At 35.6% G+C, this 23024-nt stretch overlaps 4 protein-coding genes, 1 long non-coding RNA gene and 1 pseudogene across 8 annotated transcripts; 1 reads left to right on the top strand and 5 right to left on the bottom strand.

The window, feature by feature from the left end:
* Positions 1–554: 554 nt before the first annotated feature.
* LOC104728460 (putative transcription factor At1g61730) lies at positions 555–1187 on the bottom strand. The gene has a single exon (XM_010447434.1). It carries the CDS (start codon positions 1185–1187, stop codon positions 555–557), a length of 633 nt encoding a protein of 210 aa, XP_010445736.1.
* Positions 1188–1795: 608 nt separating this feature from the next.
* On the top strand, positions 1796–5017 carry LOC147934659 (uncharacterized). 2 transcript variants are annotated; one of them, XR_015571996.1, is made up of 9 exons: positions 1796–2035; positions 2152–2260; positions 2354–2446; positions 2605–2681; positions 2771–2834; positions 2929–3101; positions 4167–4252; positions 4380–4537; positions 4885–5017. It is a non-coding gene; the product is annotated as an uncharacterized LOC147934659 (long non-coding RNA). The 2 variants fall into 2 exon arrangements; XR_015571995.1 differs by having other exon boundaries at positions 1796–2260.
* On the bottom strand, positions 3279–4583 carry LOC147934660 (uncharacterized). Its single transcript, XM_087472729.1, has 2 exons — positions 4099–4583; positions 3279–3657 (listed from the first exon to the last, which is right to left on the bottom strand). The coding sequence occupies exons 1-2, from the start codon at positions 4581–4583 to the stop codon at positions 3279–3281; spliced, it is 864 nt and encodes a 287-aa protein (XP_087328855.1).
* A 3395-nt stretch (positions 5018–8412) lies between the features above and the next one.
* LOC109127370 (putative transcription factor At4g00232) lies at positions 8413–9112 on the bottom strand (annotated as a pseudogene).
* A 7042-nt stretch (positions 9113–16154) lies between these two features.
* LOC104724547 (uncharacterized) lies at positions 16155–16918 on the bottom strand. The gene has a single exon (XM_010443047.3). The coding sequence runs from the start codon at positions 16744–16746 to the stop codon at positions 16438–16440; it is 309 nt and encodes a 102-aa protein (XP_010441349.1). The 5' UTR covers positions 16747–16918; the 3' UTR covers positions 16155–16437.
* Positions 16919–19712: 2794 nt separating this feature from the next.
* LOC104724546 (CMP-sialic acid transporter 1) lies at positions 19713–22437 on the bottom strand. Of its 3 annotated transcripts, XM_087474370.1 has the most exons (9): positions 22228–22411; positions 21914–21986; positions 21614–21697; positions 21302–21522; positions 21112–21190; positions 20754–20923; positions 20424–20610; positions 20259–20336; positions 19713–20174 (listed from the first exon to the last, which is right to left on the bottom strand). In XM_087474370.1, exons 4-9 carry the CDS (start codon positions 21340–21342, stop codon positions 20031–20033), a joined length of 699 nt encoding a protein of 232 aa, XP_087330496.1. In that variant the 5' UTR covers positions 21343–21522; positions 21614–21697; positions 21914–21986; positions 22228–22411; the 3' UTR covers positions 19713–20030. The 3 variants fall into 3 exon arrangements, 2 of the variants coding, with proteins under 2 accessions (XP_087330496.1, XP_010441347.1); XR_015571988.1 differs by lacking the exon at positions 21914–21986 and having other exon boundaries at positions 20750–20923; positions 22228–22425; XM_010443045.3 differs by lacking the exon at positions 21914–21986 and having other exon boundaries at positions 22228–22437.
* Positions 22438–23024: the final 587 nt, after the last annotated feature.

Genomic DNA, 23024 nt, shown 5'->3' with positions numbered 1-23024 from the left:
ATGAAATATATTTTTATGTCATGTTTGTTTAAAAATTTATGAAATACAATTATTTAAAATTTTTTTAAAATATATAATATTTATATATTTTTTTAAGAACTCCAAATCTAGCAACTCCCAATGGACCTATAAAAATTTACAGTTAATTTTTAAGAAGTTCTAAATCTAAATTTTTCAAAAGTAATAATAAAATATGTGTTAAGCAACTTTGTTTAAAATGCATCAATGGAAATGCCCTTAGGAAAAAATGATTCAACTAAACTTTTGTGCAAGAAACACTTCAAACTTCAAAGTTGTATCAACGAGAGAACATAGTAAACGAATACTCCGGTTAAAACAGAGTTGGTCTAATTCCAAATGCCAAATTCAATATAAAAAAGCAAAACATAAAACCAATATCTTAACATAAAAAGTAAGAATCCAAAAAAAAAGTCATAACACATAACATAAACCAGTAGATTTAAAGATAGCATAATCTGAAATCAAAAGAAATAATCAAAAAAGCATAAAACCAAATCCAAAGTTGCAAAGAGACATCGTTGCATCTAAAGGTATCAACGATGGATAAGAGAGACAATATCATCCAAAAAGGCTGATTTTTGTAAGAGAGTTTCGTCATTTTTGGCCTTCAAGACTCTCCATCGGTCCATCATTTCCCTCTTCTTCTCTTCTGAAACCCAACCCCAATCTATTTTCACTGCATCTTCATCCCTGCAAAGATAAGCAACCATACAAAACAAAACCGAGTTGCAAAACCAATCTCCTCCTTGCCCATGATTCATCACATTCTTATGATCACTTTCCAGCTTCTGAATCCCGTCACTTCTTCTTGAATCTTCAGCAGCATTCGTTTCAGATACCGGGTTTTCCCAAATTTTCCCATACAGTTCAAAAGCTTTAAGATCAAGAGGTTTCAAAGTAGACGGTTTCTTACTTTTTTCATCTCTCTTCTGATACTTCTTTTTAAGTTTTGTAATCTTTGACATGCATTGTAAGAAAGTAACCTTAACGGTGAAAGACTCCTTGATGAAGTGGTAGAATCCATCCTTGTCTTCGAGGTATGTTTTACCTGTAGCAGATCGGAATTCAAGAATTCCTTCAAGCAAGCGCACCTCATCGTCCTCGGACCAAAGCCGTGGAAGGACCAGCTTCTTGCCACTCGTTTTCACTTTCTTTGCAGCATTCATGTCTTCAGACGAAGAACCTTCACTCACACGCTTATGGGCCTTGCTGGAAACACAGATCTCTCTCTCCTTAGCTATCTCAGCTTTCGAAGGTGTTTCTTTCTTTTTGGGAACTTCTTCCTTAGACAAAGAAGTTCCCAAATATCTCTTCTCCACTACTGTCCTCTTCTTCCTCCTTAGACGACGAGACACAGATCTCCTTCTCCTTGGCTATCATCTCTGCTTTGGAAGGAGTTTGTTCTTTCTTGGACTCGGAGGAAGCGTCATCCTCCTTCGAGCTCTCTTCTTCCTCCTCGGAGGACACACAAATCTTCTTCTCCTTGGCTATCTCGGTTTTGGAAGGAGTTTGTGTTGGAAATAGATCTAGAAGTAGCCACTTTTAACCTTTTTACTTCTTACTTCCTTAAAGTGTTCTTACAGACACACAAACATATTTATACTACATCTTATCTTAACCTAGATAGCTTATCTTAATTGTTTCATTTCACCAATACAAAATACAACAACTAAACCCATTGACATATATATGGGCCTTCATTAACTTCTGGCCCAAAGCCTTTTACTTCTTTCTTCTTCTTCCTCCACGACACAACACTTCTACATCTCTTCTTCTTCTTCTTCTTACGCTTCTTCCTCTTCTTCTTTTCTCCATCTTTTGATTCTTACACTTGATTTCTTGTAAAAGATTAATCAATGATGAGATTCCAACACTCCCTCTCTCATCTTTTGATTAATCCCCAAAATTCCCAGGTTCACGTTTATGGGTTTGATCTCTACCACTTCTTGTCCAACTCGGTTGATGTCCTTAGTACCTGAACTTATACCTTTAACAACATCAGCGTAACTCACTAGTAAGTTCTCCTGCTCCCTCATCATCTTAATCCTCTCAGATTTGATCTCATTCACTACTTTTCCGGATCGGCTTATTGACTTAACCCCTCCATGGCTCTCATCAATTTTTGTTGAGGTCTGAACCGTTCTCTTGTACTGCATGTGCTCCTCTGAGTGATTATGGGCATCGATCTTCTTCTTGTCCCTTGAATGAATCCCCTTGTCGAGATCTACAAAACTCACAAGTAATTTTCCTTTCTCCCTCATTATTTCATTCTTTACCTTATCAACCATGATTGAGTTTAACCCAGTTTCTGATTTGTTTCTCATCATGACAGGTCCCTTGTGCTTGTCATGTGGTTCTGCAATATGAGTCTTCTTCTTCTGCATATTGGTCTCATAGCAAACCGAATCATCAATCTCCATCTCATGTGAGCTCTTCTTTTTTTCTCTCCCTCTTTCCCTTATCTTTCATACCTCGAGTCTTCCTCTTGTTTTCTTTCTTATTTTCCCTTTGAATTCAATTTCTCTCCATATTCTTTAGCTTCTTCTTCTCTCTCTTGAAGTAATTCAACTCTTTCTCCTGCAGGTACCTGTCTGCAGCAACCTTCACACAGTCTCCATCTCCCTCATCATTTGTGATGATATCTGGTCCATACACTTCAGGTATGATGCTTGAATTTCTCTGTTTTTCTTTCATAGATTGTTTGAGCTTCAAAGATTTCAGAACATTAGCTTTTTGTCGATTGTTGCAGGATGGGTGATCTATGGAGTCATCAGTCTGGACCTTTCTCTTGTTAGTCTCTTCTGGTTTTGATGGTAACTCTAATTTCTCTTCTTCAATTCGCTTATGTCTTAACAAGGCCTTGGCACATTTTGATTTTACACTATCTGAACCTTTTCCCTTTTTCAGAGCTGCTTGCAACCCTTTATGTTCCTTCTTAGTCTCAACATAAGCATCATATACATCCAACATCTCTTCCATGCTCGGTGACTTGTTCTTCCTCTGGTTGGAATTCTCTTTGCAAAACACTTCAGTTTCATGATCCATGATTGTAGCATCCTCCTCTCTCTGAATCACAACAGGTTTGTAATTCACATTCCCAATAAACTCATTTTGAATCTGACTTTGTTGATTTTAGGATTCCGATTCTACACACTCTACCATCAGGCACTTATTCATTCTTGATGGTTGTTAGTAGATTCTCCCTCTTGGTAGTGATCATTTACAGTAAGATTTATCACTTGTTCAATCTCACTGTTTTAAGATTGCAGTTTTGTAGGCTCAGTTTCTCCAGATTCTTCCACATACCCTCTAGGTCTTGTTTCTGCCTTCTCTTGTGATGTCTCTCCTTGCTTTCCCTCTTTCTTCATTTTCTGAAACTCAATAGAATAACATTCATCTCTCATGGGTTCCTCTAGTATCTTTTGCCCTTCTTGACTAGTGATTATGCATCCTGATGAGTTGAACATCATCCCGTAGCCACTCTTCATCAGTTGAGGAACACTTAGGTAGTTGTGTTTCAAGCTAGGTACGTAAAGAACATCCCTTATTGTTCTTTTACCAGTCTCAATCATTACAGTGACTGTACCTTTTCCTTTAGCTTGAATAACTTCATCATTGCATAACCTTACACATCTCCTAATGTTTTTGTTCAACATAGAGAACCAGCTTTCTTATTTGGCCATGTGACATGTAGCTCCACTGTCAATCAACCAGATATTACCATTGCTTGAGATTTGGTCATGAGTTGTTGTAAACAACCCTTCTTCTTGGTTGTCTTCTTCTTGGTATTGTCTGTTTATTGGTGTTTGACTTTGTTGTTCTGCTTGAGCTTCCATCTGGGTTTGATTGTGCTTGAGTTTGCAGTCTCTAGCATAGTGTCCCAGCTTTCCACAAACAAAAAAACTTCCTCTAGGTCTGACTTGCATTCTTTGTTGTGTGCTTGTTGTCTTGTTTTTGTTATAGTAGCACTCTTCCTCACTGTGATTGTTTTTCCTGCATATGCTACACCACTTTGACTGAGATGATTCTGACCTGAATGTGTCTCGCATATTTTGAACATTTTTGAATTTTTGAAACCTTGCTGCAAATGCTCCTTCTGCGTTTCCACCATTTCTGTCATCTAATCTTTTCTCTTGTCCTTGTAGGGAGTTGATTACTTCAGCCACAGTTACAACTGCAAGGTCCTTTGTCTGTTCTATGACTCCCACATAGGAGTTAAACCTTTCTTGAAGTGAGCACAAGATTTTAGACACCACAATAGATTCTGCCATTTCTTCTCCATGAGCTCTCATCTCATTTACCAACTCTACGACTCTTCTAGCAAAGTCTTTAATGGTTTCTCTTTCATATTGTTTCAGGTTGTAGAAGTTTCCTCTGAGCCTCTGTAGCATTATCATGGAACCTTTTGAGTCACCTAGGAACCTTAGTTGAAGTACATCCCATGCATCCTTTGAGGTTTCAGTGACAGATAAATGACTACTGAATATTTCTTCAGAAACAACGCTAAACAACAACTGTAAAGCAATTTGATCCTTCATCTCTAACTCTTCCCAGTCTATCATTCTTTTCTTCTTGTGTGCGAGTAGTTAACTTAGGTGATACTAGGATACCTTCTGTAACTACCTTCCATAAACCCTTAGACTTAAGTATGGCCTTCATCTTTATAACCCATAGACTATAATTCTTTCCATCAAACACTGGAACCATTTGAACATTCTGCATTTTTATCTTACGACTAGTTGCAGTCTTAGAGATTACCTGATTTTTGCTTCTTCTTCTTATTTTTCCTTCTTTTCTCGTTTCTTTTTGCTGTGCTCTTGTGAACCAGCTTGTGCCTCTAACTTTCCTTTGTTTCTTGTGCAGGTTCCAGGTCACCAAGAACTTTGAAGCTCTGATACCATGTTGGAAATAGATCTAGAAGCAGCCACTTTTAACCTTTTTACTTCTTACTTCCTTAAAGTGTTCTTACAGACACACAAATATATTTATACTACATCTTATCTTAACCTAGATAGCTTATCTTAATTGTTTCATTTCACCAATACAAAATACAACAACTAAACCCATTGACATATATATGGGCCTTCATTAACTTCTGGCCCAAAGCCTTTTACTTCTTTCTTCTTCTTCCTCCACGACACAACACTTCTACATCTCTTCTTCTTCTTCTTCCTCTTCTTCTTTTCTCCATCTTCTGATTCTTACACTTGATTCCTTGTAAAGGATTAATCAATGATGAAATTCCAACATTTTGTTCCTTGGTGGGCTCATCTTGCTCAGAATCGGAGGAAGCCTCATCCTCCTCAGAGCTCTGTTCACCACAGTGCTCTTCTTCTTCTTGAGACGACGAAGGTTTTGTCTGCAAGTCCAAGGTGGCTTTAGTAAGAGTAGTAGCTGATGGTCCGGATTGAGTGGATATTTGTTCCCCTTCGTCAGAGGAAGACTCGTATGATATGAACTTACTGAAGAAGTATCATTTTTAGTCGCCATTGTAAGTGAGATCCAAAGAAAACGTTTCGGTTTCTCTAAAAGTTATGAGTAGGGGGTGATAAAGAATAGAGACAATTGAGATTTGAGAGAGGGAGTACTTAAACCCAAATAACGTGCATGGGAAATTGTAATATATATTCATTCATTTTTTTTGTTAAACAAATGAATGGTCAGTCTTGATCTCTTGCATTAAACCTGAAGCCGGGCGAGAAACTACATTATGAAGTCTAGAGTTTCTTTCCTTCCAAATAAGATAAACAGAGGCTTGATAGGTAAGGCGAAGGATGAGAGTGATGTGTGAAAGTTTTGTTTCATATATATCGCTCCTATGCTTCCATATCAATTAGAATTATGTGAATTTATCATACTTTCTCATAGTACGTAGTCATTCATTTGTTAAAAGCCTCTAGCCACTACAAAAAAAGTGTGGTATTACATCATTTATTTTCTATTTTTGCATCAGTTTTAAGTGATACAAAAATAATTTACATCACTTTAATGAATGATTTATATTTTGTTGATGCAAATAATTTGTATCAGTTTATATCAAACCGATGTTAATATTCAAATATTTACATCGATTATTATAATCAATATTAATATATATCATTTATTTAAAATTGATGTCAACATTTATATCATTTTATTTAAGTGATGTTAGTATTTATGTCATTTAGTTAAACTGATTTAAAATTAGTGTCAATTATCACAAATGATTAGAATAATTGCATCAGTTTCAAGCACCGATTGTACTATTAATATCACTTGTACGTAATTGATGTTATTTTGGTGTCAATTTTTTGAAGTGATTTTAATTGTTATATCATTGACAATAACCGATTTAAATATTAGAATCAGTTATATATAACTGAAGTAAAAAGTAGTATCAATTTTCTTAAGTGATTTTAGAAACTATATCATTTGCGTTAATCGATTTGAGATATTATTATCATTTGTACATAATTGATGGTAAGTTCATGTCAGTTTTCATTAATGATTCTAATAATTGATTTTGTTAAAAAACTAATTCGAATATCATTATTTTCATATTAATAATTGAATTTTAATTTCAGAATAGCTTATTTAATTTATTTATAAAAGATTACAAATTAAAAATTTAAAACAAAAATAATTAAATAAAATACCATATATTAAACATAAATTTAGAAAATAAATAACAGAAATCATCCATCTTGCAAATCCATGAAACATAAATAAAGCAAAGCAGCTAAAAAAACATTGTAAAACTATATAAGTCTATTGGCAACATTGTCCATTCTGTGATCATATATCTCTAACGTTGTTTCCACTGTTTAAATATCCATTGGCACCATCGTTCATTTCCTAATAAAAAATATATATTATATAAAATGTGGGATCTCTAGCTTTGGTCGAAAACTTGAAATTATTAACAGATCCAAGAGCTATATATAAATGATTTAATAAAAAATAAAGTTCAGTGTTAATCAGATTTACCTATGACTTGTACTTTCCATTTGAAGATTTTACATTCAGAAGCAAGTGGAGGAGGCATTGTGTAACCAGTTTCCAACTGTGATAAATCTTCAGGTGCTTGTGTCTCTGAATCCATCATCAATCGTAAACTAAAAATAAAATAAAAAACTTGTTAGATACTATAGAATATGTAAGCGGGATCTAGAAAAGAAAAAAAAAAGTTAACTCTACCAGATTTACGAGTACCTCTTATGTTTTTCTGCCAGCAGTTTCTACCAGATAGATTTGCCTTAAAAATCCTAACTCTAATTTTTTCGATATATAGTAAAAAAATAATAGTTTGGCGCTTGAGACAAAATTTAAGTGGGCGGGATCTGAAATTTTGTATTCGCCAAATAAATTTTTTTTGAAGAGGTTTTATAAGTTCATGTTAAATTTTTTTTTTAAAAAAACTCGATTCTTGGTAAAATAATGACAAAAAATGAATTAGCTTACTTAATTAACCTCAATTAACAATATTATTAATAATACGCAAAGAAAATAACTAGTTTAGTCCATGTTGAATAAATCGTCCTAGATTTAAGGAATAAGGTAGTTTGTTTAACAATATCGAACAATTTGACAAGAATCAGAACCTATACTATTTTTTTTATTAAATTCTCGATTATTGTATTTATATATATCTCAACTTTTCTCTCAGTTCCTCTCACCACTTTATCTGCAAATTCTGAAAAAATTATGTAAATCTTCTTCTATTTGATTAAAGGAACCACTAATGATTAATGTTCTATCACGTTTATGCGATCCTTCATTATTTTATATTAGAGAAATTGTTTTCATATGGAGATTTTCAAAACAATTTATAATAAATATATCTACGATAGCGGTGTAGAGATTATGTTCTGTTTTTACATATTTAGAGTAGGGTAGGATTGCTATGTTTTTCTTGTATGTTTGATGTTTTGTATTGGTATTGACATAATATATGGCCATTTGATGTATATAGGAAAATGAAACAAGAAAATGTGGACGAAGTAGAAGTGTTCAAAAATGTTAACGCGCAAAACATTTTTTTCGCTCACAAATATGTATTTAAATAGATTTATTAATTCTATAAATATAATTTTGTTTAACATCAGTTTTTAATTGATGTAAATTTTAAATCATTTTTAAAAGTGATTTTATCCAAAAAAACATCAATTATCTAAATGATATAAAAATATATTTTATATCAATTTAAAAAAAAGTGATACAAACTAGTTGAAACTGAATCAATTATAAATAACTCGCGTAAAATTAGATAATTATAACATCAAATGATCTAATTGATGTTAATCATTTTTATTTGCTTCACTTGAAAATAAGTAATTTAAATTTACTTCATTTAGTTTTGTGATACAATGTTTGTAGTGTCCATCGATAACAGAAACCAAATCCTTAAAAAACTTAAGACTTTTGTGGCATATATTCACGTTCCTTGGCTCACAAGACTCCAATTCTGATCCATCTTATTCTTCTTCGCTGTAGGAACTGCATCCCATTTGCTCTTCAGAGAATCTTCATCAACACCATGGCTTACAACTTGTCGAACCAAAGACGCATTCTCAAATCATTTTTCGCCTTCACGACGCATCACTGTTTGCTTCTCTTCTTTAGGCTTTACAACCCGCTTACTCCTCTTTGGTTTCTCAACGGCAGATCCCACATCATCTCCCGAACTCAATGTCAACAACTTAGAAACTTTCTGGTAGTAACAATCCGAGGTAGATGGTTCTTTAGCATTACTCCTTTGATCCATTAATTTCTTCTTCAAACTATTCATCTTCTCTACGAATTCGTCGAAAGACTCTAAATTTGTATATTCCTTCATGAACTCGAAAGTTTCCTTCATATTAACAAAAGGATTCTTCCCTGTTACAGCATAACAATCAAGAATACCTTGTAGCACACTGATCTCTTCTTCCTCTTCATACTCCAACCTTTGGGAACACACCTTTTTCGCAACCTTCTTTGATCGCTTGGCATTCACGTCTTTGTTCGCTAACAACGTCCCTTCGTTTTTCCGCTTCTTCCCAGTTAGCTGAGCTACACCGGAACCACTACAAACCTCCTTCTTCTTGGACCGATTCGAATTCACTTTGCCCATTATCAAAGAACGTTTCAGCTTCTCTGAGAGAGATAGAGAGAGAGAGATTTGGTGGATATGTAAACCCGCAAGTCACACTAGACGGTTTTTTACTTTTTATTGGAAATGTGTATTTTGCATTTCATTAGTTATTCTTTGGGGTTTTTTTTAATGCTTTCTCGGTGTGGTATTTATTCAAATTTGATCAATACTCCGTATGAATTTTGTTCCAACTTCCAACATGCTTATTGTGCAATTCAGAATAGTCATGGAGTAGTTTAAAACCTAATACTTTTGTTCAATATATATGAACTTTGATCAGTATGAATTTTGTTCAATTATGCTTCTTGTGCAACTCAGAATAATCTTGTAGAAATTTATAACTTATTAATATATACAACTGTCACGACTCACGAGAGATAAATTTGGCAAATTATTCTATATATCCAATGATTCAAGTTTTTGACTAACGAAATTAATAGGAGAAATCAGATCTATATATAGTGCTCCCTTTTGGTTTCTTGAAATAAGGTGTAAGAAATGTGTTGTTTGATATATCGAATAACATTGTCATATATATATATATATATGTGAGGTAGAGGAGACATTAGGTTAAGCTAATTACAAACACTTCCTGAAACAGGAACAATCAAATATTATGTCTTTAATGAGTATCCTGTCATATCTCTAACATCCCCCCTCAAGATAGAGGTGCTCTAACAACGCCAATCTTGTCTCGCAAATGAAGAAACCGTGCACGTGGTAAAGGTTTAGTCAGTGCATCGGCTAGTTGATTTTGGGTATTCACATGAGCTACTCGTAATGCACCAGTTTGTACCTGTCCCCTAACGAAATGGTAGTCGATCGCAATGTGTTTCATACGCGAGTGAAACACCGGATTGGCACTCAGAAATGTAGCTCCAACATTATCACAGTATACAACCGGTGGTCGAGGGAGAGGGATACCTAGCTCGACAAGGAGATTGCAAATCCAGCTGAGTTTTGATGCAACATTTGCGACTGCCCGATACTCTGCTTCAGTAGACGATCGCGCTACGCCTTTTTGTTTCTTTGCTGACCACAAAACAGGGTGACTGTCGAGGTAGATGATGTAAGCGTTTGTGGAGACATAGTCAATCGTGTCACCAGCCCAATCAGCATCCAAAAACGCGTGAAGACTGAAAGTGTTCTTTGCGGAGACGAAAATACCATGTGTTGGTGTGCCAGCTAAGTAGCGAAGGATCCGTTTAGCTACTTGCCAGTGTGCATCAGTTGGTTGATGCATGAATTGAGACAACATGTTAACCGCAAAGGCAATATCCAATCTTGTGAAGGCAAGGTACTGAAGACTGCCCACCAGTTGGCGATATTTGGTCGGGTCGGAGAGAGGAACACCAGTGTGGATGTTGATTTTGGGTGAAGACGCCATCAGTGTTGTTACGGGTTTGGCATTGGACATGTCATACCGATGAAAAAGGTCGAGAATGTACTTCCGCTGTGAGAGATGAAGGCCTGCTGAGGTGCGATGTGCTTCGATGCCAAGGAAATAGTTGAGGTCCTCTGCATCTTTTAAAGAAAAGCGATCAGCAAGAAGATCAAGTGTCTGTTGAATACCTTGCTTGCTGTTACCGGTTACGAGAATATCGTCCACATATACTAAGAGGTAGACAAATGTCTTGCCAGTTCGTAACACAAATAGAGAAGTGTCGGCGAGGGTGTTCTTAAAACCGATTTGAAGGAGAAAGTTGTGAAGTTCTGTGTACCACGCCCTTGGTGCTTGCTTCAAGCCATATATCATTTTGTGTAGGCGACATACATGTGTTGGATTGTCCTTATCGATGAAGCCTGGGGGTTGTTCCATGTAGACCTCATCCTCGAGAGTGCCTTGGAGAAAGGCATTGTTTACATCAAGCTGTTGAATCAGCCATGAGTTGGAGACAGCGACATCAAGAACAAGGCGAAAAGTGGTTGAATTGATTACCGGACTGAAGGTGTCGGTGTAATCTGCTCCATATTGTTGGTTGTAGCCCTTGGCGACAAATCTAGCTTTGCACCTGTCTAGAGAGCCATTAGACTGAAGTTTGTTTTTAAAAATCCACTTACAGCCTACAACATTGAAATGTTGTTGTCGAGGGACCAGAGCCATCGTTTGATTCCGTGCAAAGGCGTCGATCTCATGAGACATTGCTCCTCGCCACCGTTTGTCTTGGAGGGCTTGTTTAACCGTTTGAGGCTCAGCTGGAATGAGTCGAGAGAGACCAACAGAGTAATTATATTTGGGATTCGGCTTGCTGATATTGTTTTTCCGTCGAGTTACCATGGGATGATTGGGCGGTGGTGGAACAGGTTGGAGAACCGGCGGAACTGGTGGGGGAACCGGCGGTGGAACTGGTGGTGGAACCAGTGGAGATGATGATGGTCGTCGTAGCGAGGAGTCGGAGGTAGAAGTGTCTGCAGACGAGGGTTCAGTGTGTGGACTGGATTGTGTCGACGGGCTTGGAGATGGAGTTGGATCATGGGCCGGATTTGGGCCTGATAAAGATGAATCCAAGCTTGGTCCATCTGTATTAGTATCTCTAGGACCAGTCAAATTATTGTTTCGTGACGGATACGTTGTGACCGATGCGGTGGAGACTTCTTCACGGTAAGAATCAGAATGCGGGGATCCTGACAGAGGAGACGATACGAGTGGCGGGGAGGAAGGATTTTGGGACGGTGGTGGGTTGGATATGACAGGTATTGTAGTGGCTGAGGGATATGGTGGTAGGTTTAATGAAGAGGATTCTTTGGTGGAGGTAGAGGGTCGAGATTCGGTTTTGTTGAATGGGAACACATTCTCATCAAAGCGAACATGCCTTGATGTGTATATGCGGCCTGAATTTGGTTGGAGGCAGAAGTATGCACTTTGTGTAGGAGAGTAACCGAGAAATACACATGGTGTGGACCAATCTTCAAGCTTGTTGGTGTTGTAAGGTCGAAGCCAAGGAAAACACAGGCATCCAAACACTCTTAATTTGTTGTAATTTGGAGTTGTGCCAAATAGCTTCTGAAAAGGAGACATCATCGCTATGACTGGTGTAGGGAGGCGGTTTATGAGATAGGTTGCAGCAGCTAAAGCATAAGACCGATACTGTTTCGGCATGCCAGCATGAGTGAGCAAGGTGAGACCCGTTTCAACGACATGTCTGTGCTTCCGCTCAGAAATACCATTGTGCTCCGACGTGTGAGGAGGTGAAGTGAGATGAGAGATGCCGGCGTCGGAAAGGAAGGAGCGAAGAGCCATAAACTCTCCACCATTATCAGAGTATAATGTACCAATTCTTGTGGAGAAACGATTTTCAACGAGTGCTTTGAACGCAACAAAGGTGTTTCGAACTTCAGACTTTTGCTTGAGGGGGTAGAGCCAGGTGTAGCGAGAATAATGATCTACAAGAACCAGGTAATACTTTTAGTTGTCGATGGAGAGAATTGGAGAGCTCCATAAGTCAGCGAATATGTATTCTAGAGGGCGAGTGGAGACAATGGAGGTTTGAGAGAAAGGGAGTTTATGAGTTTTATTAATAGCACAATCGGAACATAAAGTGTTTGAGGGTACAGATTTATTGCAAGGTAATGAAAAATGAGAAACAAGATGTTTGGTTATGGGTAGAGCAGAGTGGCCAAGACGATGGTGCCAATTGTTTATTGTGAGTTGAGGGGTGGTGGATGCAAAGAAAGAGGTGAGGATGGAGGGTGAAGCTGGCCACTCATATAAGTCATCTCTAGTCCTGCCTTGGAGTAATGGGACCCCCGATCTGAGGTCCTTCACCTGAAAGTAAGCCGGGAAAAAGTGAACTGAGACTTGATTATCGTTACAGAGACGATACACAGAAATCAAGTTTTTCTTAATATGCGGAATCATTATGTAAGGATAAGTTTTGGAGGTTGCAAGGGAGAGAAACTGAACCAGTGTGAGCAATAGATAGACCAAATCCATCACCAATAAGAACGGCATCATCACCAATATATGGTTGATGCACCGAGAGGTTGTTAAGATCACTATATGAGATGATGCGTTGCTCCACTATCCATGACCCAAGGATTTGTGGACGAGGAAGCAGCAAAGTTTGCACGAGGTTGCCATGGATGAAACGGGGACGGAAGAAGACCATTAGACGACCCAGATTGATGGTGTTGGAGTTTAGTACAACGTTTAGCGCTGTGACCAAACACGCCACAAAAATGACACTTACCCTGATAACCTCGAGAAAACCGGTTGTCACCGCGGGAGGACTGATAGTGAGATTGATTGTTGTGCCAGGATTGGTTGTTACGTTGAGGTTGTTTGTTGGGGTAGGAGCGTGGACGTGACGTGGCAACGTTGGCAGAAATAGGGACAAGAGATGGAGCAGAGGACGCAGCCAAGAGAAGTTTGGCCTCTCTGGTGAGTAGTTTCTCATGGACTTCAATGAGAGAGAGAGGGAGGAGTCTCACGACCTTCGATCTGTTCGATGACAGATTTGTAATCTTCAGACAAACCCGTGAGGATAAACTCGAGCTGTTCCTCATGTTCCAGTGGTTTCCCAAGAAGTGCAAACTGATCGAAAGTCGAAACGAGTAACAAGACCTTGCATATAGTCATCCACAGTTTGGTACCTTTTGAGTATTGTTTGAGTTGAAGAAGAAGCTGTTGAATGTGTCCCCAACTCGGATTTGCGTAAGTTGCGGAGAGCTTCTTCCACATCTCAGCAGTAGTGGTGGTTTTGGAGACAATAGATTGAATAGAAGGAGATAGAGTACCAAGGAGACCACTGTATATCAGCTTATCTTGGCGACGCCAGATCGCAAAGGCTGGATTCGGTCAAGACGTACCATCAGTGTTGAGAGTTGAGGGTGGAGCAGGTTTGGTGCCATCCACGTGACCAGCAAGATCATGACCATCAAGGAGAGAGTGCACCTGGAGACTCCAGGTGAGAAAGTTAAGAGAGGTTAGCTTCGTAACATTCACCATGTTGATGTTGAGGAGGGGTGGAGTGGTATCGACAACGTCGAGGGAAGCCATGATTTTTAGGCGGCTGAGATAAGAGAGCAATAAGAAGAAGAAGAAAAAAAAAATTTAGGGTATCGATATAAGCTCTGATACCATATAAGAAATGTGTTGTTTGATATATCAATTATACATCGTGATATATATACATGTGAGGTAGATGAGACACTAGGTTAAACTAATTACAGACACTTCCTAAAACAGGATCAATTAAATATTATGTCTTTAATGAGTATCCTGTCATATCTCTAACATAAGATTGTTTTCATTATTTACCAACAATACATACTAGTTTGGTGAATTAGATAAATGAACGGAAATGCATTATAGGTGCACACAAAATTTTGTTAATAATTTTAAAAACTATTGAAGTATATATAGATAGGGGTGTCAAAATGGGTAGAAACAATGGGTTTACCCTGTTTGTCTATTATTTTAACGGGTATGAGTTAAGTTTTTATGCCCATATAAATAAATGGGTATTGATGGGTTCGTCCAATGGGTTCGTGGGTTTAACGGAGTAAACCCATTAGGGTTATGGGTTATCCATGGATTAATCGAAAAAAAACAAATATAATATATATCTAATATAATGACTTTTTATTTTGGTTTAATGGATTTTTGGCTTTAGGATTTTAGGATGTTTTTTTTTAATTTTAATATCTGATATTATTTTCTTAAGCTTGAAAACTTTGGTTGGTTTTATAATTCTATTTTATATAATATATTATAAATTTAATATTAATTATTTTATTTTATTTTATTTATAAATAGGTAACCCATATAACCCATTTAGCCATTGGCTTTTATATTATTGGGTTTAGGTATATAAGTTCAACTCATTATAAAAAATGGGTCGGGTTAAACCCACCCACGAAAGTCTCGAACCCACCTGGATATGGGTCGGATCGGGTTGGGTTACCCATTTTGATACCCCTATATATAGATGTTCTCGTCAAAAATATCCAAATATTTACAAAAAAAGTAGTTGTATTTTTTTTTCAAAAGGAAAAGAAAAAGGGTTGTAAGTTGAATTTTTTTTTAGTAAGTTTTCAAAATTTCAATTGAATACTCAGTTCCATGCCGGTATTGTACAGTATTGCTACCACAGTTGATTGAAACGATTAAAACGATTGATTTACGCTATTGATTTCGTGATGACTATAAATTTGGCAGTTGATTTCATCATAACAATTATTTTTTAATTGATATTTGTGGCTAGTTTAATTATTTTGTTAAGGTGATGTGTTCCAATTCTCGAGTATCAATCTATCTTTTATTGTTTAGTCATGCTAAGCTCACAAGAAGAGATCTAAATTAATTTGTAAAAGACATGAGTCATATATATTTTTAATCAACATAACTATTAGTTGATTAGTGCATTTTCTTTTTTTGTTGTTGATTAGTGCATTTTATTTTTTTTACAACAAAAAAAATTAGAATAAAATACCTACTACAAACCTAGAACCCACATCATAAAATTTAAACAGTTACAACTCATTCCTCTAATGATGTACAAAGGGTCATTCGAAGAAGCACACATCCATTATCGAGTATGAATTTTGATGGATCCGCATTGAATTTGTAGTAGAGAAATCCAGAATCTTGACGAGAACATTAAGACAATTCATGACGTAAAATTAATATGTCTCGTCAACCAAATCAACCATCCCGTAATTGTAATCCAACCAACATATAATGTGTCATGATTAAATTTACGGAGATTTAAGTCGATTTTAAATATATATTTGTTATAATAATTTTTAAATTGTTTGAAAAACAAAATAATGATAGTAAAATTGTTGATAAAAAAAATAAGCACAATATTAGTTATAAATCTGTGATAGTACTAGTCACCAAAAAAAAAAACACAAAATCGTACAATAAATGTATATATATATATATATATCACAGAACGTACGTGTTTCTAAAAATATACAATTTATTGTTTGTTAATCACATATCAAAAATCACGAAATTGAGCTTCTTTAGATTGGAGCAATCATTTAAGACAAGGTAGTATAATATATATAAAGATAATGAAGCAAAATATTGTCACATATATATATATATATATACACATATTTTAGTATAGTTATTACAAATGTCGCGCCCATGAGGTAATTACATACATGGAGAGTAGAGAAGCACACGATCGATACATAATGCATATATAAATATTTTTATATAACACATACATGTCCTAGATAATATATATATACATGCAAACATGTTTCTTCTTTCACCATTAATTTCACCAACTTATTTTTATTTTACATATTACCATATAACGTACGATGAAACTTTCACGATACATGTCCTAGTGCTCGTTCTCTGACGACCAGAGAAAAGCTCCGATAGCAAATTTCCTCTTCTCGTAAGAATCACCGATGATCGGCAAACCGTACTCTCTGAGAAGCTGATCCAGTTGCCACTCTGGCATCTTCTCATAATCAGTCTTTGTATATTTCGGATAATGAAGTGGAATCTGAAAGCTAGTGCTTGATTGGTTTTGATGAGACTTGTCGTGATTGATGATCTTCGTCTTGATTCTCTGATCTTCACTATTCTGATGACTCCTGTAGTCAATGGTTGCAGTCGAAGGACCATGGCTGAATCTGATTCCCATCTTATAAATGAAAAGATTTGATTATTTGGCAAGAAAGCTATCTAGGTTAATTTATTGAGATTTTTAATTAGGGCTTTTGAGGTTTCTTATGTGGAAATGGGAGATGTGTTTATATAGACAAAATAGTACAGTATATTGTGGATATGTGAAGAACTTCGTGGGATCATGTAGATGCAAGCACGTACTAGATTTTGAAAACTTATTTTCTCGATTTTGTTTTTTAGCTACTATGTTAATTTTATTATTTAGTTTTGTTCTTTTGTGTGTTAATGTTTGTTTTTTTGTGTGTTTTGTTTGTTTAATTTATTTCGATCGTCGACTACATCAAATGCGATATAAATATCGGACATTAATATTATCTTAAAATTAAGCTGACTAATCTTATTGACTCATTTCTATTTTTATATCAGGATTTACACGGTTAACCAATTAATGTGTAACAGAAGAATCTAAGTCTTTATTCTTATATAATGGGATGGGAGTATATATTATAGAGGTTTATAAATATACTTTTTTCTGTCCCACAAAGATTGATGTTTTGTAAATTTCAAAAAGTAATCATTTAAAATATTTAAAATTTTGAATTATTATTGGTTTATATTTTCTCTCTCTATCAAAAAATAATTATAAATTAATTTACAAATAAAAACTAAAAATTTTCTTAAAATATGTGAAAGTGTCAAAATATCAATTAAACATCAATTTATGTGAGACAAAAGAAGTATTTTTTATCATAGAAATTTAAATAAAAAATTGAGAACGGGTAAAAATAAATATATTGTTGTACATATGTAACGGACAATATTTTGCTTCCCAATACTAGACTCATTATATGCAATAAGCAATATCGTCCAACATCAGAAATTTATGTTCCCAACACCCATATCTTAAGGTGATTGGTTGGCGGCTTGGCGCCGTGGGGGTTGTAAACTTTTATTTAAAATTTTTAACTACTTTAAAATATAATTAAAGCCTGTTTAAGAAAGATGCTAAACAAGAACAAAAGTAAAATGACTTTGATTGTTTCTTGGTAGATTTTAAATTCACTTGAGCCTAACTGGAAAGCTAAAATATGGTTTTTAAAAAGACTTTATTTTCGTTGAACAAAAGAAAAAGAAAAGACTCTATTTATCTTGTCATGATATATGATATATAGGGACTTCTTAGTGAATCACACACATTGTAAAAATAAAATTATTTTTATGTGGAACGCAATATGAATGTAGAGATGATTAAAAAGCTCAAATTGCAGATTAAGAATGCGGATAATCAAAATACTCACATCTTTCAAAACTTTTTACACCACCATATATTTCAGAAAGCGTATTTTTTTAAAAAATATAAATATTGATTGTAACAAAATATTCAATATTGGAGGCTGGGAATCTCATCACTTCACATATTAAATGCATCGAGATAACCTTTTTTTGTGTCTTGTATTTCTCGTTACTTGGCTTATTAGTTGAATTTTGCAAGTTTTCGTTTTCGCACAACAGAAGCGAATTTAATGCTTATTTCTTATCGTCCTTATAGTAACTGTAAAGACTATGATCGAATTAAGTGTTGAGTGTAACTTGGTGACTAAAACAAAACAAAACAAAACAGAAAACATTTCTTCTCGGTTATGTTTTCAACATGCATGTTAATTACTCAGGTTTATCAGGCTCAAAATGCAAACAAATGCTATTTTTAAATGGGAATTCTCTATTGTTCTATATTTACCCTAATGATGATCATCTGTTAAATCTCACAATACTATTTTCACACAACATGATGATAATAATTACTCCCTCCATTTCAAAATACATGATGTATTGACTAAAGCACGCAGATTAAGAAGTATTTACTTTTAAGAAGTTCAACCAATCAGAAACAATACTGCATAATATAAAATACTAAACTAACCTAAAAGTTGTATAGAAAATAAAAAAATATCTTATATTATGAAACAAAAAGCTTTTCTAAAATATTTTATATTTTGAAACGAAGAGAGTACATTTTAAACGGGAGTTTCTCTATTGGACTATACTCCCATTTTAAATGTAATTATTAAAGCTCAATACTATTTCCCACGATAATAATAAATACATTGAAATCATTCATACGTGGAAGAGTTTTGGTCGTTTCTTAAATGTTTGTTGGGGATAAGATGAGGAAGATGCAGAGACGGACCCATTCTTGATTCTTTGGAACCATCGAAATATTTCTAGTTGTATGCGCATGCGACGACTAGTGCATTTTAATGTTTTACAAGTGACCTATCGTTTACGGATTTGGCTTATCATTATTACACTTTTGTCAATGTGTCTTAAATATGAACCTATGGAGTGACTCGTGGCCATGGGATGCCACACTAGCTAGTATAATAAACTTCAACTACATTTTTTTTAAATGTATTGATCTGCAAATTTTTTGGATAAACGACCATTTATTAAGAAAACGATTGATTTATCAGATCGCAAAACTGAAGATATGCGAAAAATAATAGATGCGATAATAAAGAAAGTTACGTAGTACATCTTCAACCACTACTACTACGTAAAAGGAAAAGTCTAGAAATAATTTTGTTATAGAGTATGAAGATGAAGATGCTCGACATTTAGAGAATGTGAAGATGCTCGACATGTGAGTATGTGACTATTGTTTTCAAAACAAGAGATGGAAGCTAAAATTTAAATGTTCCACATTTTTGGGTTTTGTTTCTTTCTTAACTATTAGGTAGAACATTTATTTTCTACCGAATCCGTAATACCTTCGTGGTTAAGAACGTCCACACTTTTACAAATTCTACTTTTAAGAACTGGATACGTATATATGTATATGGGAACCAGAGGTAGAAAAAAAATACATTTTGGTCTTGGAGTTGTATCAAATAAACATTATCGACTATATTATTTCACTAGACCAGATAGGAAGGCCAATACAAAGCCCACAATGCCTTCAATAAACCAAAACCGAAACAACGCTAGATAAACCAACCATATTAGACCAGCCGGTCGAAAAAGGAACACAATAACTTATACTTATACTCATCAGTGAAATATAAAAAGAAAACAACAAACAGGCTTCAACAATCGAATTTACTACTTACTGATCTACATTTACAAAGAATAGAAATGGAATCGGAACGTGAAGAAACTAACAGAGCATTGCTTCAAAAGAACTCGTTTTCCAAGTATCTGATTCTCTAATAGAAATGAAGCTAGAAGAAGGATCATTGTGTTCATTTACTAGCAAATTGGTTTTTCTATTTGCTGAACTAACCCCTTTTTCGTCCATTTGATTCAAGAATCTGTCTTTTCTTCTACGACAACTTGCTTTAAGGTCTTGGGATGTGCTTCGTTTGTCACTGGCAAGTCCACGAGCGTTTGTGGAGGAGAAAAGTACATATGCAGCGACATGATGCATATGATAATACCCAAGAAAAGCTGCAGGATTGTTACAGGTAAAGAATACAAATGAGGCAAATACAGGGAAGAAGATCCGATCCTAAGATAAAATCATATACAAACCTGCAGTGTCGGTTTGAAGCTGAAGAGGTATATGGATGCCACCATAGTAAGTAGCATCGCCATTGATGTAGAATAAACCTACAAGAAAAATGTAAATGTGTGTTTAAGAACAGATTTTTTTATTTTCTTATGTTTGATAATGAAGAACACGAATGATCTTTTTACCTTCACAATATTGTCTGCATACTTCATTAACCAAGAGACCAGTAAGCCGGTTGATCCGAGATTCAGAACTACCATCCAAGTGGTGATGCTATACCCATCAAAGATACGTTGCCACCAAGGACCCTTTTCAAATCCGTGTCTGAAGTCATCTGCTATAAGCCGGGCAACATTGAAAAGTGAACCAAACCTGGCGTCGAGTAAAGAAACAAAAGATACGATGATTGAACCACAGATATCAATACCTAATGAAAAGGCTTCTAAGGTGAATTAAGTAGTGTGTCAATAAAACTTTTGGCATGAGAAAGTTTGATGTGAAGAAGAGATACCTACGTATACAACTGCAAGTTTTGCCAGTATAAGGTGTCGTTGTTTCTTTTCATCAGAAACTCAGTGTAGATTCCAGCTAGCGCAGACAAACCAGCTGAAAGGATTCCCAGCAGATAACCTTGTATCGGAGCCGTGAATAAAGAATCACATGAAGCTTCTCCGCATCCCTTAACCTAAAACGAAATGACCAATTGAATGGTTCAAATTTTGATGCCAGCTTAGCATTTAAATTACCAGTACAAAACTAGTGTGGTGACTGCAAAGTAGAATAACATTGAACATTTCGAAAAACATAACACTAAAAGTACTAAGATAAAAAGGAGAATATCATATGTAATTCAATGAGTATGCATCAGCACACCTGGCTGGTAGTTGTTCCAACAGCTAAAAGACCAATAGCCATCCACTGAAGTTTAGATAGTTTCCTTTTCAAAAATAACCTATAACACCGACAGATAACGAATCAGTTTAGTGAATCCACAGAGAGAGAGCTCGGCGCGCAAAAAGGATAGTATAGAGAAAGAGAAGACACACAAAACAAAACAGATTACCTAAAGAGTATGCCAGTGGTCACAATCTTCAAATTACCCATAATCTGATAAGTGGATGTGTCTACATAAGTCAATGTAGCAAACTGCACATTGTTATGGATCAGATATATAAGAGAAGGAATAACGAATAAGCGAACGCTCTTCCAATCCGTAGTAATCCTTGAAGTTGTAGATGAAGAAGTCCGAATCTCTCTCCAGAGAAACAAACCAGATATGATCAGCTGCAGCAGACAAAAGTCAACAAACTCAGCAGCTAAACAAGACATGCAAAAAATCAAGCTTGTAAGAGAAGAAGAAGAAGACGAGAAATACCTTAAAAACTTCAGCAAGAAAGGGAACAGTTGCGTAATCATACTTATAACCTCCATCGCTTTGAGAAAGAGTTGTTAATATCCCCTGTATCATATAATAAGTGAAAGAAATGAAACAAAAACTTCTATGTCATCTTCGAATCTATTGAGTGAATAATATAAAGAATGATGATCATGACTTGTATAGACTAAACTTCTTCAGCTACACCGATTGAACAGAATCAATCGACAAAATCACAAGCATAAAGTGAGACCGAATTGAATTTTTGGAAAACCTAGCCAAAGTAGAATGAAATGGTACCTGAATCGTCAGAGTAACAATCACACACTCGCAGATATAAATCAGAATCCACTGGCGTATTGAATCTAACGATCTATCATGACATTACTCGAAACCGTGGGAATTAGCAAATATCACAGTCTAACCGACATGATCCAGGATTAGATTTGGCGAGACTAACACCACCGCTAACTCAAGATCTATAATAAACTCGACGAAATTCTAAGAATCCATGGAATGAAGAAACAAATCTGGACTCGATCATAATTAGCGACAGAAGAAGACGACGAAGCCTAGAAGAAAGGAATTGGAGAATTAGGGTTGGAATTAGGAACCTGAGAGCTGGTGAGAATGGTGAGAAGTACTGCAACAAAGTACCACGGAGTAGCCGCCATTCGCGTTCTTCTTCTTCTTCTTCTTCGCCTTCACTTCACACCACGAGCTCACTCATCATTTTTTTTTTTTTTTTGTAGCTCCTCTTCTCTTAACTGTAGACTGTAGTACAGCATCACCGGCGTCAATTTTTTATTTCTTTCTCGCCAGTTAAAAAATAAAATATTAAATTAATTTCAGTAAGCGTTAAGAATTGATTGGGCTTTATTGGGCATGACTATTATCAACCTTATGGGCAATAAGTTACATGAACAAGTCCGTTGTCCCTGATTTGGCGAAAGCAAGAGGCTGTGGGTTGTTGTTATTTGTTTACTACTCTCAGTTTCATAGTAAAAGAGAAGTTGAAAACGTTATTACAGAGTTACTAGGGTTCTGAATATAAAAAGATGTCCTGACGATCTGATGGAAAGATGAGTTCACTGCAAGTCTGCAAGAACAATACACGGATGTAAAAAATTACTGCAAGAAAATTATCATAAAAAGGCATTAAAAACAAAAAAGAAAGAGTAAGATATTGTATAGATTCTATATACTCATATTATGATTCTAGATTCAAGATCACAAAGATAACAAGACTTTTTCGTAGTACTTATACCGCAAAAATAGCGCAAGTGCCAGTTCATGAGGTATTGTCAATTGATTGGGCCGTATGGTCTCTCCTTGTGTGGACTTAGTTTTGATCTCTGGAGAATTAGTGCCGCGTCGAAATACCTTATCTCCTACCTGAAACAGAAAGAAA

The sequence above is a fragment of the Camelina sativa genome, chromosome 11 (assembly GCF_030686135.1).
Source record: "Camelina sativa cultivar CO46 ecotype springtype chromosome 11, ASM3068613v1".
Classification (NCBI taxonomy): domain Eukaryota; kingdom Viridiplantae; phylum Streptophyta; class Magnoliopsida; order Brassicales; family Brassicaceae; genus Camelina; species Camelina sativa.
The sequence above is the reverse complement of the archived record's forward strand: the minus strand, read 5'-3'. Positions and strand labels throughout refer to the sequence as shown.

What these genes read in the sequence shown, in the direction of transcription:
- LOC104728460 (XM_010447434.1), bottom strand. Translation starts at nt 1,187, where the DNA reads ATGAATGCTGCAAAGAAAGTGAAAACGAGTGGCAAGAAGCTGGTCCTT.
- LOC147934660 (XM_087472729.1), bottom strand. Translation starts at nt 4,583, where the DNA reads ATGATAGACTGGGAAGAGTTAGAGATGAAGGATCAAATTGCTTTACAG. An exon ending in GAAGGAGCATTTGCAGCAAG is followed by an intron (nt 3,658 to 4,098) that starts GTTTCAAAAATT and finishes CAAAAACATTAG; the next exon opens with GAGATGTGTAAGGTTATGCA.
- LOC104724547 (XM_010443047.3), bottom strand. Translation starts at nt 16,746, where the DNA reads ATGGGAATCAGATTCAGCCATGGTCCTTCGACTGCAACCATTGACTAC.
- LOC104724546 (XM_010443045.3), bottom strand. Translation starts at nt 22,287, where the DNA reads ATGGCGGCTACTCCGTGGTACTTTGTTGCAGTACTTCTCACCATTCTC. An exon ending in TTCTTGCTGAAGTTTTTAAG is followed by an intron (nt 21,523 to 21,613) that starts GTATTTCTCGTC and finishes TGTCTGCTGCAG; the next exon opens with CTGATCATATCTGGTTTGTT. An exon ending in GCTTCAAACCGACACTGCAG is followed by an intron (nt 20,175 to 20,258) that starts GTTTGTATATGA and finishes ACAATCCTGCAG; the next exon opens with CTTTTCTTGGGTATTATCAT.